This window comes from Perognathus longimembris, chromosome 16 (genome assembly GCF_023159225.1).
Source record: "Perognathus longimembris pacificus isolate PPM17 chromosome 16, ASM2315922v1, whole genome shotgun sequence".
In the NCBI taxonomy this organism is placed as follows: domain Eukaryota; kingdom Metazoa; phylum Chordata; class Mammalia; order Rodentia; family Heteromyidae; genus Perognathus; species Perognathus longimembris.
This window is the reverse complement of record NC_063176.1, coordinates 25,904,690-25,925,150: the sequence shown is the minus strand read 5'-3', so window position 1 is coordinate 25,925,150 and position 20,461 is coordinate 25,904,690. Positions and strand designations below refer to the sequence as shown.

Sequence of the window (20,461 nt, the reverse complement as noted above, 5' to 3'; positions counted from 1 at the left end):
CCAGAGTGGGGAGGGGGGCATAATGGAGGGATGAACTTAGGTAGGGCTGGGCCAGAGGCCTGGGGGCTAACAGGAAAGGGTGAGCCATTATGAGGGCCCTTGTATGTGTGTGCTTCACAATCTCTTTCCAACTTAGCAAGGTCAGGAGATTCAAGGGCTCAGCCCAGAAAGAAGTCCTAGGTGAGGTTGGGGAGATGATAGAGGTAGGCCCCTCTAGCTAGTAATCCCAGCTACTCAGGAGGCTGAGATCTGAGGATCTTGGTTGGAAGCCAGGCCTGGGCAAGAAAATCCGTTAAGACTCTTATCTCCAGTTAACCGCCAAAGGGTCAGAAGTGGAGCTGTGGTTCAAGTGCCAACCGTGAGTTAAAAAAAAAAACAAAAAACTCAGGAACAGTCAGTGCCCAGGCCCTGAGTTCAAGCCCCAGAACCAGCAGACACAAAGGGGAAAAGAGGAGGGGAGAGGGGAGAAGAAGACGGGGAGGAGACAGGGGAGGAGGGGAGGGAGAGGAGGGGGAGGGGGAGGAGGATCTCCTAGGTGTCCACAAGAGCCAGGGGGAGGAGCGGGAGGGTCTAGAAAGAGGGGATTTCCAGCCTTTGCTGTCACGCACAGGACAGAGTTCCCTCTTTGCTGTCACGCGCGGGGTGCACTAGGCGGAGGCGGAGCCGGAAGAGGAGGGAAAATAATTGGGAGGGAGGAGGACGAGGAAGGACAGAGGAGGCGGGCCGGTGAAGCTGACTGCGGCCGCGGAGGGAGGTGAGGGCCGGGGACAGACCCTGGGGCCCGGGGAGGCGATCGGGGTCGCGGAGGGGGCGGCCTGGGCTGGCGGCCTCTGCGGCTGGCTTTCCCCGGCCCGGGGTGCTCGGGACCGCCACAGCGGCTCGCCCAGCCCACCGGCGAGCTCGGGCTCCCGGTACCACCGACCCCCTCTGGCCCAGCCGAGGAGGGGGGCTTGGGGTTGGCGGCGATTCCGGCCCCACTGCTCCCCGCCCGCATACGGAGGCGCGGTGACCTCAATCCTCTGGCCCGTCCTTCCACGTCCCCCATCCTGCTGCCCATGCCCATCTGCCAGCGCCGTCCCTGGGCATCCCCGTTCCCTCCCGCCGCCCCCCCCCCCCCCGCCGCCCCGGGCCCCGCTTCCAGCGCCGAACCCACCTGCGCGTGGGCCTGGGCGGCGAGGTCCTCGAGGGCTTCAGTGTGGACGGTGGATGTGGGTTGGGGGAGGGGGCGAATTGGGTCACGGGGACCCAGCTTCTTGATTCCGTAAAGGCCTGAGGACTGGCTAAGCCAAAACAACCTAATCTGGCTGTAAATCAGGAAGGACTGCCGGGGAAACCTGACAGCTCCGCCCCTTTCCCTGCCCGGGAGCCCACCCGAGGCAGGGTGCAGCCCCATCCACCAGGGAACTGCTGTGCCCTGAACAGGTGGAGAAGGTGAGGTGCAGACACATGGTGCTGCTTGCTGGGAGACAAGCGCAGAGTCCGACTGAGAACCCGGGGTCCACCCGACTTCAGCCGCCACCACCGCAGGGCACTGCACAGGGAAAGGTGGAATTTGGTGCAAGTTGCCATCCTGGGCTCATCTGCCTCGCAGTTGAGGAATTCGTGGGGGACAGAATTGTGTTTGAGTGTTCATTTCGCAGAAAGTCAGAGACAGTCCAGGGCTCCAGGATGCAGTGGTCACAGAGGAGAGGGGGGCAGGGTCACTGTCCACCCACAGGGTGTCCATATTTGCCATCTGCTCCCTGAACCGTGGGATTCCCGTGGATGATTCATCCCCGCCTTCTGCAATTCCCTATCCTCTGCAGCAGCTCCTCCCCAGTCATTTCCTTGGCTTATGCGCTTTTTCTTCTTGTGGGCTCAGTGTTCACATTCTCCAGTAATCTGTGGAGACAGGTTTGTTCAGGTTCTTTGTTTTAATGGCTCCTCTCTGTGCTGGCATTTCCCAAACTCATCTCTGCTGTTCACCCCTACACTGTGACTTGTGATCCAAATCCTCCAGTATTCTAGTCTTTGCTGGTTTAATCCAGGATTTGCCCCCACAGATAGCCAAATCTAACCTTTCTGAACCCAAAGGTAATGTTCAGGTGTCTGCAACAAGTTGCCTAGGCTGGTGTTTTGCCTTTCAAATTGGTCTTCCTGTCCCAAACCCACCCCTTTGTGTACGTTGGAACCCTCAGGAGTCCTAGCCTCTGTGGGGTCTTTAATCGTAACAGAACAGACCTTCTTTCTCTCCTTCCTATACTGGCAGCCATTCTCCAGTTGAACAACTGTTGACTTTGCTATCTTCACCTTTGAATTGTGAGCTCCTTCAGCAGTGACTTTATCTTGATTACCTTTTGCATACTCAGGTTGGGTACATAATAGGTCCTGTTCAATATTGTTCAGCTAATGAGTTTGCAATAAATTAAAATCTCTTTTAGGGCACAATCTATAGGCAGTAAAGCACATGTAGAGTGTGACATTTCATTGCACTTGAAGCCTGATCCATCACCAAGAGAGAGAAAGAGAGAGACAGAGAGAGAGAGAGAAAGCAAGAGAGAATTTTAGAAATCAAGTTTGTAGATGGTGGCAGATTAAGACTGATGCAAAAATGCAAACAAGTTCTCCAAATAAGTATTGTTGATGCTCAGACATTGATATATAGACTATTGATATACAGACATTGAGCCATAGCACAGTATTTCTCTTTCCTTTCCTTAGACTCTGACCAGAGGACAGAACAAGAAGAGAAGTGAGGACAGAATCATCATGGCTTCAGTGTCTACCCATGGAAACCAAGAGAAAGATCACCATTTTCCACCACTAGGCAAGAAGGTATATTTTTACTTGAAGGTCTGCCATCTTGTGGAACCTTACTGGGTATCCTTACTTGTTTTTTATCAACCTGAGCTGGATTGGAACTGGTAAAATGAAATGAACAGGTGATTTGGGTGCTATCTTGACAAGAAGCCTTTTAAATCTGATCTACAGATTACTTTCTTATTTACAAAGTCTTTGCTGTTCAGAGTCTAGGAACTCATGGAGGCTGTTGACGATAGAAAAGATTTTCTGTGGCAGAGCCAAGCCCTTGGTTGTCTCTAATAGAATGATACACTGTACTTAATTTTACATGTTGGTTACTGAAGGTAGTCATGCTGAGCATATGCTGGTGGCAGATGTTGCTGTCAGTGAAGTAGAATCTTTAATTACTAATTAGCCATCAGATGGAGAACCAAATATTAACATGAGCACATTTTTCCAACTTGTTAGGGAAGGATATTAGGAGCATATAAGTGAAAAACATACAAGTAGCTGCTAGGCAAATGGAATTTGTGGTTTCTCTGGAGTCAACTTTTCTTATTGTCTTATAGAAGAGATATGCTTAAGGAGCAAAATATAGGTGAAGCAAACAAACAAGTGATAACAGGTAACAAGAAGGAGAATTTGAACACCTGAGCTGCCTCTGAAATGGAGAACTGTGAAACATTTATGGCTCTACAAAAAACAGTCACCAGAGCACCTTAAAAGAGACTGCAAAAACTCTTATCCTGCTTGCAGGACTCATAGGAATTATGATAGGTGACTGTTTCTGTGTGTGTGTGTGTGTGTGTGTGTGTGTGTGTGTGTGTGTGTGTGTAAGACTTATTTTTGCTGTAGCCACAGCCAGGGCAAGAACAAATACGATGCTACTCCTCAACTTACAATGGGGTTATATCTCCATAAACCCATCGTAGTTGAAAATTTCAGAAACGCACTTAAGCCAGGTGGGCACCAGTGGCTTCAGAGAAAACAAAGATTTTCGGGTGATCTTAGATTTTGTTGTTGGTGATTTTTATTAGTTTTTGTTTTCATATAGAATCTCACTGAAGTCGAACTTAGGATCTTTCTCCTTCAGTTTCCCAAGTATGGCGATTATCAGAGTGTGCCACATCTCCATTAACTGACCACATCTATCCCTATAGAGCCTGTTGTTTTGTCCCAAATCAAAAATGCACATCCATAAAGGAGAAATCGTCAAGATTATCCGAGAATGTCAGGAAGAAAGTTTCTGGAAGAGAGGTAATTGCATTCTTCTTCATCTTAATTAACACTCTAAAGTAAATTGCTCTAACTGTATGTTGTTATGATTGTAATGAGGATTTTTTTTTTTTTTTTGCCAGTCCTGAGGCTTGAACTCAAAGCCTGGGTGCTGTCCCTGAGCTTCTTTTGCTTAAGGCTAGCACTCTCTGCCATTTGAGCCACAGTGCCACTTCCGGCTTTTTCTGTGTATATGGTACTGAGGAATCAAACGCAGGGCTTTATGCATGCAAGGCAAGCACTCTACCACTAAGCCACATTCCCAGCCCGAGGATTTGTTTTTGAGCAGGGATTTTTGTGTAAGTCCCTAAAGAACTTACACATTTAGAGATATTTAGAGAATTAAATCCATGCTGAGATTCTTTTGGGGGCAGAGATAATATTTGATTATGGAGCAGTTTACCTCACTTAGCAAAAAATGAGGCACACATAACTTTCTCTCATGAAAAGGAACATGTACCAAGAATATTATATAGAACTTAACTACCAATCACACAGCTCAGAAATAATGTCAAGTTCATCTGGAACTTTATACCAGCACGTTGGACAGTGTCTTAGACATAGAAAACACCTCATAAATATTTATTGACCAAATGGAAAGTGGCAGTGTTTTGTTAACATTTATCTTCTGTTATCTCTGAATCTTCAATTCTGCTGAGTTGCTTCCTTTTCTGGGATGGCCTTCTATTAGACAAAGCCTTGAATGCAAGCTATACATTCTGGTTTCTTCCAATTTAAAAAATTAATGATTTGTCATTTGAAAATCGTACAATAAAGTCTATAAACTCAGCCCCAAAATTCCACAACATTGCTAATTTCATAAGTCATTCAAATTCATTGCTAACAGTTTGGGGAGTAATCCTCTCTAGAAATGGGTATTCTCTAGACTTGCCATGTTTATAGATTGTGCTTCTAGAAATGAATCCCAACACCTATCAGCAAATACTTTAATTGAGCCCTAGATGAACTGTTTTCCCATCAGTGTGACCCATTTGCCCACCATCTGCTCACTGTGAGTAGAAAACTGGATTTCTGTGTGACATATCTTGGTTGCTAGAAACAGATAGATGTTTATCACTTCTCTTTGCTTTTCGAAAAATCCTTCAACACATTTTTACAGAACTAGAAACTGACTTTTACAGACTAAATTACCTATGATAATGAACCATAGCTAAGCACTGCATATGTTTAACATGAGCATAGTCTTCTTGTAATCTCCAGGCAAAAATCCAAATTGTGGATGAAAGACAAAAATTGAAACATAAACGGGGAGCAGTCTTAGATAAAAGCAAATTAGGTAGCAAATATAATGCATGACCCTTGATTATTTTTTTTTGCCTTAGAAAAACTTAAAGATATGAAAGACATTGCTGGGCCAGTTGGACAAATTTAAGCACAGATTTTTATATCCATCAATATCATTTTTTCATGAGTATGGCTGTCAAAGGAACATACATTTTTTTGTATGCTAATGGTTTGTGATTATGCAGGGGAATGACCTTGTTCTTAGAAATTATCTGCTGAAATATTCAGTGATGAAAATCCATGATGTTGGTAAATTTTAAATGACTAAGAGATGAAAAGGGGAAATGGATAAATTAATGTATAAAGAGATTATATATGAAGAGGTGATTTTTCAGAATTAATGAATTTAGATAAAGTTCTTTAGGAGTTTGCTGGCTAACTTTTTAACAATTGTATATAGACTTTTGTAGGGTTGAAAGTGCAAAATCATCCAGGCTCAGTGGTACACAGTAGTAATCCTCACACATGGAAAGGTGAAACTGGAGGATCCTGAGTTCAAAGCCTGCTGGGCTATGTAGTAAGACCCTGTCAAAATGAAAGAAGATAGGGAGAGAGGCAAAGGGGAAGTAAGGGATGGAGAAAGGAAAAGAGGGAAGGGAGGGAGGAGAGGAGAGGAGAGGAGAGGAGAGGAGAGGAGAGGAGAGGAGAGGAGCAGAAAAGAGGAAAGGAAAACAATAAAAAGTATCAAACTATATAAAGGCAACTCCTAGACTGGCAGTATGGCTCAAGTAATAGAGCAAGTGGTTACAAACACAAGTCTCTGGGTTCAATCTCTAGCATCAGAAATAAACAATAAAAAAGGAACTAGAGGTGTGGCTCAAATTATAGAGTGCCAGCCTTGAGTGGAAAAGCTAAGTAAGAGCTCAAGTTCAGGTCTCAGGAGCAGCACAAAAAAGAAGGGAGGAAGAGAGAGAGAGAGAGAGAGAGAGAAGGAAGGAAAAGGGAAGAAGGAGGAAGGAAGGAATGAAAGAAAAGAATGCAGAGAGGAAGGGAGGAGAGAGGAAAGAAAAAAAAAAGCATAATTCTCAATTGCAGCTGTCAAGTGACAACATGGGCCCTATGATGCCTACAGCACATGTGGTGATGAGAATCAAGTGCTTTTCCTGTACTTGGTCAACATGAATGCCAGAGATGCAATAGAAAATGATTTTAGATTCGGTCAGATAGTGCACTGCATTCGGCTGAGTGACTGGGTCAGATCCCAAGAAAATTCTCCATACAAGATTTCAAAAATATGTGTTGAATTAGTAAAACAGAAAATGATTAAGACTCACTGCCAAGTAAGGCAAGGGGAAAGGCTGGGATTTACTGTCTCTGACTTCTAAGTGAAGGGCCATATTTTAAGCTACCAGTATTGAAGGATGTTTTTGTTTTACAGCTCTGCCTTTTTCTCTTCTAAGCATGCTTGTCACCCAGGGACTTGTCCACCAAGGTAAGAGTCAATGCTTTTACATAGTTAAACTTCCAAGAGATCAGCTTGTTGTGACTCTCCCAGTAGCTTCTTGGCCATTGGGCACTTTTTGGTTTTAGTTTTGGTAAAGGGTTTTTTTCATATATGCTTTTGCCTATTTTTAGCCTAAGTCATCATCCTCTTACACCCCCCAAAAGAGGTCTTAACCCAGAATAAGTGACTATATAAGGTTTCCCAGCAAAAGCAAATTAAAGTTGGGATGGAATTATTAGTTGATCTTAAAATGGGGAGAGTATCCTGGGGACAATATAATCAAGGAAGGGACCTTTAAAGCTGACACACGGGGTCAGAAGGCAGAACTAGAGAGATGACACCTCAAGGAATCGACTGGCTTTGAAGATCCAGAATGAAGATACAAGTTGAGGAATATGGGGGTTCTCTAAAAACTGGGGGGAAAAAAACAAACAGAAACCCTAGAGTCTCCAGAAAGGAAAACAGCTCATTTAAAGAATAAGGTTAGTTACTACCTTGCTTTAATCCAGTGAGTCTGATTTTGGACTTTAAACTCGAGAACCATATGTAATAAATGTATGCAGTTTTAAGCCACAGAGTCTGTAATAATTTGTTAGAGTAGCCACAGGAAACTTCTATCTCTGTATTGTCACTGTGTCTCCCAGGCCCTCTGTTCTTGGCTAGATGGATCTTTTACTGTACAAAAGTGCTCCATGCAGAGAGGTGAGTGGGCCTGAAACCCATCCAAAGCTTGGACCACCAAGCCATTTGTCTTGGTGAGGTGACATTCCCTGAGGAATGGCACCCTGTCTAATTTGCACCCAAGACTCTAAGGTCTGGCCACCACCTTGCGTCTCCCCACAAGAACTCAGCTTGCCTCTTAAGCTTTTTTATCAACGCCCACCTTTCTCCTATCTTCCCCTGCCAGCAAACTCACATAATAAAGCACCCACATCATAAACTACCTCACTCAGTTGAAGCCCATTTTATTGAGTGCTGCTAATTACCTAGATTTAAAAGGAATGAGGGGGGAAAAAATCCTGGTTCTGTGTGTGTGTGTGTGTGTGTGTGTGTGTGTGTGTGTGTGTGTGTGTGTGTGTGTGTGTGTAGTATTTCAAAGACCTTATAAGCCATGTGTTTAGAATAATCTAGTACTATTCTTGTTCATGAAGGTTATGCATTATATATGGTATTATGTTTATAAGTTGAAGATAGCATTGGGGAGAGGACAGTACTGGGCCTTGAATTCTGGAGCTGGGCACTCTTGGGTTTTTCACTCAAGGCTGGCCCTCTACTACTAGAGCCACAGCTCTACTTCTGGGGCTTTTGGGTGATTAGTTAGTGATAGGAGTCTCACAAACTTTCCTACCCAGGCTGGCTTCGAACCTTGGTCCTTAGGTCTCAGACTACTGAGTAGCTAGAATTACATTTGTGCCCAACTGAAGATAGCAATTCTTTTTGCCAGTCCTGGGGCTTCTTGAACTCAGAGCCTGGCTTCTTTTTGCTCAAGGCTAGCACTCTACCACTTGAGCCACAGCACCACTTCTAGCTTTTTCTACGTATGTGGTGCTGAGGAATTGAACCCAGGGATTCATGTATATGAGGCAAGCACTCTACCACTAGGCCATATTCCCAGCCCCAAGATAGCATTTTTATAGAAATCATTAATCAGTAGCAAGCCTTTGTCAGACCATTTTTTACACAAAGAAGAAGTGTGGCCAGATGACCTATAAACTGTTATATAAATATTAAACTACCTAAAATCTATCACCTCTTACATCTGCAAAAGTATATTTTTTCAGTATTGTATATTAGTTCTATACAGCTGCTATAACAAGTTACTTAAACACAGTGACTTAAAACAACACTGATTCAGACTAGGGCATGGCTCAACTGGCAGAACTCTTGCCTAGAAAACATGAGGCACTGAGTGTAATACCCGATGCTTCCAGAAAGGACAAACAATTAAAATAATGTGGATTTATCATCCTACAGTTGTGAAGGCTAGAAGTCCAAATTGTGGGACTCACTGAGTTAAGATCAGGATGTTGACCCAGTTGGGTTTCTTTTGGTAGCTTTTAGGTTTTCATTCACTCTTTAGCTAGAAGCCACCTCTGTTCCTTAGCTGGTGGCTTCTTAGGTTCTCAAAGCCAGTCATATTGAGTCAGATTTTTCTGTCACTGTCATCTCTCTGATTTGTTCAGTGTCTTCTACATTTAAAGATCGTTTGAATTGTGTTGACCCTACCTGAACCATCTTCCTTTTCTGCCTTTACTCCCCTTTATGAAATATCACATGTTCAGTTTCTAAAAATTATGGCCAGGTGCTGGTGATTCATCCCTATAACAGCTACTCAGGAGGCTGAGGTCTAAGGATCATGGTTCAAGGCAAGAAAGCCTATGAGACTCTTATCTCCTATAAACTACTCAGAAAAAGCTGTAAATGGTACTGTGGCTTAAATGATAGAGTGCTAGCCTTGAGCAAAAGAAGCTCAGGGACAGTGCCCAGTCCATGAGTTCAAGGCCCAGGACCAGCCCACAAAAAGAAATTCTGATGTGGACCTCTTTTGTCTACCACAATTAATTGTCTACCACAATTATAACATGTTTATTTTTTAAATTTGTGATGTACATATTGTGAATCTCTAAATGAAACTTTCTAAATTGAGTAGCTTTGAAAGAGGAAAGAGTACTAAGTTCTTTGAACTCAGTTTAAATCAGTCTTGAATTATAGTTTTTCTATTCTTTTCTAACTTTAAAGCTACTGTTCATCTAAAATTGCTGTTAGTTATAAATTCAGCCAAAAATTGAATCATAATTCTTCTAAAATAAGAATATATGTACATATGGGGCTGGGAATATGGCCTAGAGGCAAGAGTGCTTGCCTCTAAGAATATATGTACATTTAATAAAGTATGTTGTGTCTTAAGTTTTGAAGTTTTATTTATAAATTTAAATATATTATGAAATGAAATAATGTTGTACATATATTACTTCTTAGGTTACTTGTCAGCTAATGCAAGATTTGGATCATTGCCCAAAGTTGCACGTAAGTCATAGAAGTAAAATGAAAAAGGAGATATACTTTGAAAAAAGAGATGCCTATAAGAACTGAAGATAATGAAAGTCCAGCCTAACCAAATTGCCCATACTGACTGAAAAATCAATCACCATTTTTTACTACAATGTACTGAGTTCATTCAGTTCTTTCTGAGTACAGCTTAACAATAGACTTCTCTTTAAAGCATGATCTAACAGAGACTGGCAAGATGTACACTGTTGCCTCTCAGTATTCATGGGTAAACTGGTTCCAGGATGATGAAGATGCTGAAATCTATTTTCACATAACCTATACACATCCTTCTGTATGCCTTAAACTATCTTGAGGTTATTTATAATGCTTATACTGATTGTTATTTGGCATTACTAAAGGAATATTGGAAAAAAATCCATACAGATGAAAATTTTCCCCCTAGTATTGTCAATCCACTGTTGAAAATCTGCAGGTGTAGAGCCCACTGATGTGGAGCGCTGTCACAAAATTAGCAGCAGCAGAGCCATTTATTTATTTATTTTGGCCTGGCAAATCTTTTCAATTTACTATCTAAAACTACTTAATAACATTTTTTTTAAATCAGAAACTATTTTTGTTGTCGTTTGAACTTGTTATTTTTGAGATAGCATCTCACGTCCTGCCCAGGTGTGTGCTTGGACTACAGTCATCCTATTTTTTGCTTCCCAGGGTAGTTAGAATAGTAGGTGTCATTACCACACCTAGTTTCTTTCACTGAGGTAGAAAATCATGGCTTTTTCTGTCTAGGCTAGCCTAGAACTATATTCTTCTCAATTTCAGCCTCCCCAGTAGCTAGGTTGACAGGTGTGAGCTGCCAATGCCTAGCCAAGAACATTCTAATTTGCAACAAACTTGGAGTTTCATCTCATTCTGCTTGGTTGGAGTTTTTATGTGCCAGGAGAATATAATCTTTTTTTTTTTTTTGCCAGTCCTGGTACTTTAACTCAGGGCCTGAGCACTGTCCCTGGCTTCTTTTTGCTCAAGGCTAGCACTCTGCCACTTGAGCCACAGCGCCACTTCCGGCTTTTTCTGTTTATATGGTGCTGAAGAATTGAACCCAGGGCTTCTTGCATGCTAGGCAAGCACTCTACCACTAGACCATATTTCCAGCCCCAAGTGCAGTCATTTTATAGTCTAAAATCTAGTTCCTAGCCCAAGGAAGAGATTGGAGATCCCTGTCAACATGACGTCTCTTCTAGGGACAAGATGGCCTGAAGCTCCCCACTTCTCCATACCCATAACTTGTGACTTGGAAGCTCCATATAGCCATACGTAGACTTCGCTTTCCCTCATCTAGCAGCCTCCCTCATTTGTTTTGCAGCTGGGTCATGGTCCAGCTGCCCATCTATGGCATAGCACCTTCTCCTACTCAAGCCTGGGCTTTCTAATCTCACCTCAAAGCAGAGATCAGAATAGAAAGTATCCAGGTCCTACTCCTGTTTTCTGTGTGTGTGTGTGTATGTACGTGCATGTGCGTGCACGTGTGTGTGCGTGCACACATGCATCCCAGTCAGCCCTGAGACTTGAACTCAGGGCCTGGGAATTGTCCCTAAACTTTTGTGCTCAAAGCTATGCTATACCACTTGAGCCACAAAACTGTGGCTCACTTACAGCTTTTGGGCGATTAGTTGGAAGTAAGAGTCTCACAGATTTTCCTGCCTGGGCTGGCTTTGAACTACCATCCTCAGATCTCAGCCTTCTGAGTTAGGATTACAGGCATGAACTATTGGTGCGCGGCTAGTCCTGCTTTTTTTTTTTTTTTTTTTGCCAGTCCTGGGGCTTGAACTCAGGGCCTAGGCACTGTCCCTATGTTTCTTTTTGCTCAAGGCACTACCACTTGAGCCACAGTGCCACTTCCAGCCTTTTCTGTTTATGTGGTACTGAGGAATCAAACCCAGGGCTTCTTGCATGCTAGGCAAGCACTCTACCACTAAGCCACATTGCCAGCCCCTAGTGCTGCTTTTTAATAGGGGCGTCATTCTCAGAACTTTTTTGTTCATTGGTTGATCGTGTTACTTTTAATATAAAAATAACTAATGTTGATGAGAAAGTTCTAAAAGATAATTAGTGGACAAGATTACATCCCTCTCAGTAATCTTATTTTTTAACCTTTTTTCTAGTTGCTGGACTCATAGGATTTGGCCTGGGAAAGGCATCATACATAGGAGTATGCCAGAGAAAATTCCATTCCTTTGAAGATCAGCTGCGTGGGGCTGGGTTTGGGCCAGAACATAACAGGTTTGCAATACATATTGAAGATATTTATAAGAAATTAGATGACTATTTATAATAAATATATAACTTAGGTACCTATTTTGTTTACTCATCAAATATGTAATGAGCAATGTGTGCTGACAGTATTGAAGGCTTTATGGAGGTCTCTTAAAAATACAACTTAATGAGCTGAGTACCAATGGTTCATGCCTGAAATCCTAGTTACTCTAGCCCTGGGGGTGGGGGAACTTACCTTAATGAGCAAATATGGCTTCTATCAGCACGGAATTACATAGAATTTAAAGTCTTCTTTACTACAAAGCTTCTCAGAGCCATAATAAGTTCTGTGGCTCTCCCTTGGGGATATAAGATTGTGTCCTCTGCTGTTAGAGTACTTGGGTTGCAAATGACTTCTGCTAACTAAGCTGTGTCTCTAACTGACTTCTGCTGACTAAACGTGTCTGGAACCTGAGACACATTTCTTAAACCTTTGAATCTTCAGTTTTCTTGAATGGACAAATGTATAAAATGATGACCAGAATCATTGTTTCCATGGGATGATGTAAGGACTCGAAATGGTTAATCATGACACTCACTGTTGGGGACACATTTATCTAAAGAGCCCTTACTTGCCACAGAGGATTCTGTTTGAAAGCAACGCTGGGCTAGAAGTCAGGGTGCCCAAGTTCTCTTTCTAGTCCTGCGACTTTGAGAAGCCATGTCCTGTGGTCCTGCAGTAGTGGGCGGAACCTTCTCCTCCGTCACTTCCTCCGGAGCCACCTGTGGCCCAGAGCCGGGCAGAGTTGATGCTGTTAGCCACAGGCAGATGGGGACTCCAACCTAGCCAGTGTCTTTTCCACATCCTTAACTTTTTTTTTTTTTTTGGCCAGTCCTGGGGCCTGGACTCAGGGCCTGAGCACTGTCCCTGGCTTCTTTTTTTTTTAATATATATATTTTTATTATCAAACTGAATTACAGAGAGGTTACCCTGGCTTCTTTTTTTGCTCAAGGCTAGCACTCTGCCACTTGAGCCACAGCGCCACTTCTGGCCATTTTCTGTATGTGTGGTGCTGGGGAATTGAACCCAGGGCCTCATGTATAGGAGGCAAGCACTCTTGCCACTAGGCCATATCCCCAGCCCCCACATCCTTAACTTTTTCTATTACAGCAGCCAACTGCCAGAGAGGCAGTCCCTCTGTATTTACAGACAACTCGAGTTGCAGCCTGTCCTTGCACAGCTGTGTTTTAGGAGCAACTTCCTGGAGAGCCAGTGACTGCAGGATGCCGGGGTGTGTGGGGCAAGTGGGAGAAGGCAGTGCCGGCAAAGGAGAAAATTTCATTTCTTCAGTTGTAGGAGTTTCTTTGTTTTTGTTTTTTTGTTGGCCGTGGAGCTTGAACTCAGGGCCTGCGTGCTATCCCTGAGCTTTTTCACCCAAGGCAAGCACTCTTCCACTTTGAGCCACAGCTCCTCCTTCTGTTTTTGAATTGTTAATTAGAGGTTAAGAGTCTCATAGGGATTTTTCTGCCTGAACTGAAGGGTTTGAACTGCGATCCTCAGATCTCCGCCTCCTGAGTAGCTAGGATTACAGATGTGAGCCACCGGTGCCCAGCTAGGAGTGTGTGTGTGTGTGTGTGTGTGTGTGTGTGTGTGTGTGTGTGTGTGTGTGTGTGTGTTACTATCCATCACAGACAGATTGGAATCTACATTTCCCAGACAATCTCCACTGTTCTGTGCTTCATGGAGATGGCGGCTCTAGTGAACTGTCTCCTGGGTCCTTTAGAGCTTTGTGTTCTGTGACTATTTTGCCACACACTTGAAGCCACAGAGCTGCGCTCCCGGCTCACATTGGCAGCTGGTGACCCAGGAGTAAGCCTTGCATAAAGGACCATTACCTGCTCATCTTAGAGACAGTCATTCACAGAGCAGTTGGGTTTTGTAGTGAAAGGAAAGAACAGCACCTAAGCTGAGGTTGAGGAAATGATTAGGGAAGTGGCACACCTGAAGACTTCTTGGAGGAGGTGATAATCGATTTAGAGATGACACCCAAGCCCTAAAGCTCCAATAGTGACAGGAAGGACAGAAGGAAGGAGGGGAGAGGGAGGGAGGGAAAAGGGAAAGAGATGGGAGAGGGAAGGAGGGAAAGAAAAGAGAGAAAGGGAGGGAGAGACAGACAGAGACAGAGAGAGAATTAGTCCTGAAAAAGTCAGGCTAGTGAATTTTACAAAATGTCCCTAGGTGATAGTGTGTTAAGACTAGAGCATCCATTGTACCTACCACCCATTCTCCCTTTTCTTCTAGGCACTGCCTGCTTACTTGTGAGAAATGCAAAACAACCCGTGGATTGAGCGAGAATGGAGGTTCTCAGCCTTCAGCTTCCTAGGCTGAGGGGGGAGGGGTATCTCTGTATTTTTAAGCCTCTAAATTTATGTACATTTATTAGTAGTAAGATGGAAACTTTGTGATCCTCTCTTTTGAACTGTTTTCTGTAGAAGGGTCTCCTTTGAATTGAGCATGATGTGGTTTTATGCTTCTTAAAAACATACAGGAAGCCCTCACAGACCAAAAGGGAAATGATGTTGCACCCTGCCTTGCTTACAGCTACATATATTAGCCTCAGTCTTTTCCTCTGTGTTTTCCCCCAGTGTTTTAATTTCTCTGGCAGAGGACAAGAATGAATGACGACAAAGATAAGAAGTCATGATCCAAAGAAAATTTCATGTAATATTCAAACAGAAATGTGAGACAAGAAAGACTACATCTTATATTAGAAATGCTTCCTAAAATGTAGAAGCAAAGACTTTTTTGTTTTTGCCAGTCCTGGGGCTTGAACTCAGAGCCTGAACACTGTCCCTGGCTTCTTTTTGCTCAAGGCCAGCACTCTACCATTTCTGACTGTTTCTCTATATGTGGTACTGAGGAATCGAACCCAGGGCTTCATGCATGCTAGGCAAGCACTCTACCACTAGGCCAGATACCCAGCCCAAAGCCATGACTTTTAACTTAATGAAAAGCTTTCTTTGAATGGGTTACAAGGTGAATCAAATGTATTATTTCAGTACTGAGGTGACTTCATGAATCATGGTTGTTTTTGTGTGCATGTGTCAGTAATGGGGCTTAAACTCCAAAGCCTTGTACTCTAGCTTGGCTTTTTCTAACCAAGGCTGGTGCTCTACTACTTGATCAACAGCTGTACTTCTGACTTTTTACTGGTTAGTTGTAGGTAAGTGTTTCACACACTTTACTGCCCAAGCTGGCTTCTAACCTCAATCCTCAGATCTAAGCCTCCTGATTAGCATGAGCCACCTGTGCCCAGCATGTTTGATAGGGTTTGAACTCAGGACATTGCACTTGCTAGGCAGGCGCTCTACCACTTAACCACAGCCATAGCCCACTCTGGTAGATTATAAAAACACTCATTATCTTTGGGTCATCTGCTCAGCTATTGGGTACATACATGCTCTACATAGATGTTCATCAGCAGCACTCAATAATGGAGTTCCTGTTATAGACTGTAACCTGAAAGTATAAAGAGAGCTTCATGAATTCTTCTCCCAGAGAACAACTTGTAGGAAGAATCCCTAGAAGAATCAATTCTTAGAGTGGTAAGCTTAGAACTTCATGGAGCTCAGAGGCAGCCAACGCAATTCCAATCGTTGGACTCCTATTCTCTCTAGCCAGCTATGTTGCATGAGAATAAAGTAAATCCTTCTGCTGGAGGCCCTTTGTATTATGGCCATCTGGCCAAGACCTACACAATATCATCTCTTGTCTCTTTACACTGTCTCAGGAAAATGCTTTACATATGTCATCATTAATATATAAGGGTATGTATGTACATAGATGTGTTTTATTAAATACATTTTAAACCCTATATAATGGAGGTTAAAAATGTGGAAGGAACTTAATTAAAAATTACCACTTAATGTGAAATATTTGAAGCATCAAAAACATGGAGATTTTCCTTTTTATGTGTGAACATTAAGTGTATGTAATGGAGTGGTTTGACTTGGCTTTGTTTTATATTATATATACCCTGTTTTTCTCAGCCAATAAAGTTCTATTTCTGTAAATCTGAATATAGAGGCATTATCCTTTCCCCCCATCTCTTATTTATGATGTTGGGGATTGAACTTGGGACTTCATGCATGACTAGGCAAGCAGTCTACCAGTGAGCTATATTCCTAGCCCCGGCCTAGCTTCTTTTTAAAAAATTATTTATTTTAAAGTATTAATGTGATATACAGAGGGATTACAGTTACATAAGTCAGGTAATGAGTATATTTCTGTTTGAATAGTGTTACCTCTTCCCTCATTTTCTGCTAGTTTTTCTGCTCCCAACCCTCCTCCCCTGTAAGTTGTAGTTCATTTTCAACATAGTGTCTAGTGTCACTGCTGTGTTAGTTCACCCTTGGTCCCATCATTTCTGTGCTTCTTCTTACCCTCCGTCAAACAGATAAACTGACATAGAAGACAAAAAGTACAGAAACAAAGAACAGCAACAAAGGGGAGAGGAGTAAAATAACAACCAAAAAACCCTCATTTTCATTTCTTGGAGTTCCTTTCGATAAACATCATTTTATATGATCACATGCACATAGCTGATTAAGCCTTTGTGATCCTCTCCTAAGAACATCCTCCTCTGGTCTCATTGTGTGAATGTTTAGAGTCCTGTTTAATTTATCATAACCATGTGTAATTTTTTGTCTTTTACCATCCATTGTGTTTACTAGTTTACTGGCTTCTTAAATGCAGTTTAATTTCAGCTGTGACAACTGACAATGACTCTTGGTTCTCTCAGCTATTGGTAAAAAATTTAAATTAGGCATAGCTATTTCCTGCATCCCAGAATTTCCTAAGGACCAGAACATTTTTACAATGTTAATAAGCACAGCATGTAGTATTAAAAATTCGTCTCTGAACCAGGCACCAGTAACTCATGCCTGTCATCCTAGCTACTCAGGAGACTAGAGATCTAAGGATCAAGGTTCAAAACCAGCGTGGGCAGTAAAATCTATGAGACTTTTATCTCTAGTTAACCACCCAAAAGGCCAGAAGTGAAGCTATGGCTCAAGTAGTAGAATGCTACCCTTGAGTAGAAAAACCTTCAAGGACTACATCAAAAGAAAAAAAAAAGTCTCAGAATACAGGGGGAAAAAAGTACTTATTACTGTTGAATAGGAACCTGTGGGTGTGTGTGTGTGTGTGTGTGTGTGTGTGTGTGTGTGTGTGTGTGTGGTGTGCGCTTGCACTCACATGCCAGGCTTGAACATAGCCTAGGTGCTATCCTTATGCTTTTTTCCCCCAATGCTAGCACTTTACCACTTGAGCTACAGCTCTAGTTCCAGCATTTTTTTTTTTGGGGGGGGGGGTGCTGGTTATTTGAAAATGAGTCTCATAGACTGCCCAGGCTGGCTTTGAACTTCGATCCTCAGATTTCAGCTTCCTGAGTAGTTAGGATTACAGGTATGAGCCACTGGCACCCACCTTTTAAAAAAATTGTTGACATCTTCATAATTTAAAATCAAGTTTTATTTATTGCTTGGGCTTTCTACTTATCCTAAATGGATAAGTTATCTGTTGAAGCAGGTTACCACAGAATTAGTGTGAGAGAAAATCAATAAGGAGAAAATTGGAAGTCATCCAACAAGTCTTGATTATTGTACAGTACATCTGCTATATTGCGTCTCTGGAGGAGAGATCAGCTTCATGTGTTTCAGGAACAGCCTCTATCATTTAACAGCTCTCAACACTCGCCTTTGAGCTAGTCATGAGCTGACAAAAGCGGAACCTGGTTTTTTATTGGGGGTTTTGTTTGTTTAAGAAAAAACAAGTGGCTGGGCACCAGTGGCTCATGCCTGTAATCCTAGCTAAACTGAGAGGTGAGGATGGCTGTTCAAAGCCAGCCCAGGACGGAAAGTCAATGAGACTCTTATCTCCAGTTAATCACCAAAAAGCCAAACATGGAGCTGTGGCTCAAGTGGTAAAGCACTAGCCTCTGACCAGGCCTGGCACACACACAAAGCATTTATTTCAGTTAACCTGTGCATAACATCATAGCCTGGCCCACCCTTCCTTGAACATGTTCAGAACACTATCGTCTAATGCACAGCTTCCTTTATAATAAAATGTTCAATATCTCATATCCTTCATTGAATGTAGTACTTGGCATGAAGATCAGGACGGTTCTATGGGTATTTTTTTTTGCCCCTTTGTAATTTAAAAAAAATCATAGATTGAACCATCATAACTTGGAGACTACCTGTGCTTTGATTTTGATTAACGGAATTTAAAACGAACCTACTTTACCCATGCATGTATTTATAAGAAAAGACAAACTGGACATCGAATAGCAACAAGCCTGTCTCCTCCTTTTGAAGTCTAGACAACACAATAAAATGTTCTTAAGGAGGACATTAATAAAAAGATCCTCATCCAGAGAGAGAACATCAAAAGGATTGAGTCAGATGCATTCTGGTCACTCCAGTGGTGCCTTAGAAGTGCATTTCTAAATTGCAGCTTACATAAATAGATGGCTACAAAAGATTGCTTTGATTTTAAAACTCTTTTAGAACTTTTACCTTAACATTCTCAACCATTGGCCCAACATTTCCATTTGACTTTATTTAGTTAAGGTGATTATTGTATTTTGCCCCAGATTATGTGATCTTGGAGTTACAAAGTTATCCCAGGATTATACATGCAATGTGTATTTCATACTTTAAAATAACTAGTGGGATAATCCTTTTATTTCTATTTCTCTTACCAGAATATTCACCCCCCCCTTCTTGGAGATTTACATAATTACATGATTATATTTATACATGTTATGTGATGCACTGCATAGAATGCTTATTGTTTCTTAAAATTTCATTTAAAGTTGTTCTCCTTGCTCTCAGAATAGATGACTCATCTGTATTCCGCTAGCATTATGAAAATATTTATCTTGAATGATTTAAGGAATGAAATTGAACACAAACATTATTCAAGTTTCTTAATGCTCACTTAACTTGTCAACAGAAAACCTTCCCAATTCAATTTTGTAGACACTTAGGGTTGGCAGAGATTTCTTTCCACGGTTAGCCCAAAGACTGTGAAGTCCAGCACCCCATCAGAGGAGAAAGGTCCTCTGCAGAGCCCCGGTGCACTCACTTCCACAGTAGAGTAACTCCTTCAGAAGAAAAGGATTTGGGCTGGATTTTTATTTCCAATCTCCAAGCAGTCCTTACAGTTGTAGAGTTTCACAAAGGCCAGTGTAAATCCGTGACTTTCCAGTAGCTACAAACTATGATTCTCTCTCTTCTCCCACCCAATGTTCTTTACATCCCAAGAAGCATGTTTGTCTTGAAAATAGTTAAAGGACTCGAGTTTTCCCAACCACTAGAGTGGATTTCCAGCCTGCCACATGTGGGCCTCTGGAGACTGTGGTCTGTGGGGTCCTCACATATGCAGAGTAAGGAAACGAACAGTTCAGAACAGATTGGGATGATCATCTTTTGTTTCAGAAACAAACGATCGGCAAGCATGGCACTACAATAGAACCTGTGCTTCAAATCCAAGCTCCAGAGCTTCCTGGGCTGTTTCATCATCAGATGAGAACTGATGCTCGCACTCAATGGATACCTATTAGTGGTCCTATTGCTACTAAGAACATGTCATGGTGTCAACACTTTGGGGTCAAGCTAGGTTTTTATCTGTGACCTTCATTTTTTTTTTTTTATGTGGGTCCTGGGTTTGAACTCTAGATCTGAGTGCTCACTGTCCCTGAGCTTTTTTGCTCAAGGATAGTGCTCTAACCAATTGAGCCACACACCTCTACTTTCAGCTTCTTTTGGTGTTTAATTGGAACCACATTGTGTGGACTTTTCCTGCCTGGGCAGTTTTCGAACTGCAGTCCTCAGATCTTAGCCTCCTGAGTAGTGATGATTAGATGTCAGTCATTGGCATCCAGCTCACATGACCTATTTTTGTTGTCATAGGGCTTGAACTCAGCATCTGGGCACTGTCCATGAGCCTTTTTTTTTGGTCAGTCCTGGGGCTTCTTTTTGCTCAAGGCTAGCACTCTGCCACTTGAGCCACAGCGCCACTTCTGGCCGTTTTCTGTATATGTGGTGCTGGGGAATTGAACCCAGGACCTCATGTATACGAGGTAAGCACTCTTGCCACTAGGCCATATCCCCATATCCCCAGCCCTCCATGAGCCTTTTCATTCAAGGTTACTAGCACTCTTACCACTTTGAGTCACAGTGCCACTTTGTTTCTGGTGATGTTTCTGCCAGGACTGGCTTCGAACCCTGATCCTTGGATCTCAGCCACCTGTAGCTAGGATTACAGGCATGAGCCAACAGCACTGGCTGCATGACCTAAGTTATATCCCCATCTTATGATTATAT

General features: G+C 42.6%; 1 protein-coding gene across 2 annotated transcripts; it reads left to right on the top strand.

Annotated features, from left to right (window-relative positions):
- The first annotated feature begins 640 nt into the window (after positions 1-640).
- Ociad2 (OCIA domain containing 2) lies at positions 641-14,957 on the top strand. Of its 2 annotated transcripts, XM_048363873.1 has the most exons (7): positions 641-754; positions 2,701-2,814; positions 3,942-4,038; positions 6,740-6,793; positions 9,785-9,832; positions 11,977-12,094; positions 14,370-14,957. In XM_048363873.1, exons 2-7 carry the CDS (start codon positions 2,749-2,751, stop codon positions 14,449-14,451), a joined length of 465 nt encoding a protein of 154 aa, XP_048219830.1. In that variant the 5' UTR covers positions 641-754; positions 2,701-2,748; the 3' UTR covers positions 14,452-14,957. The 2 variants fall into 2 exon arrangements, with proteins under 2 accessions (XP_048219830.1, XP_048219831.1); XM_048363874.1 differs by lacking the exons at positions 641-754; positions 6,740-6,793.
- The last annotated feature ends 5,504 nt before the right edge of the window (positions 14,958-20,461 follow it).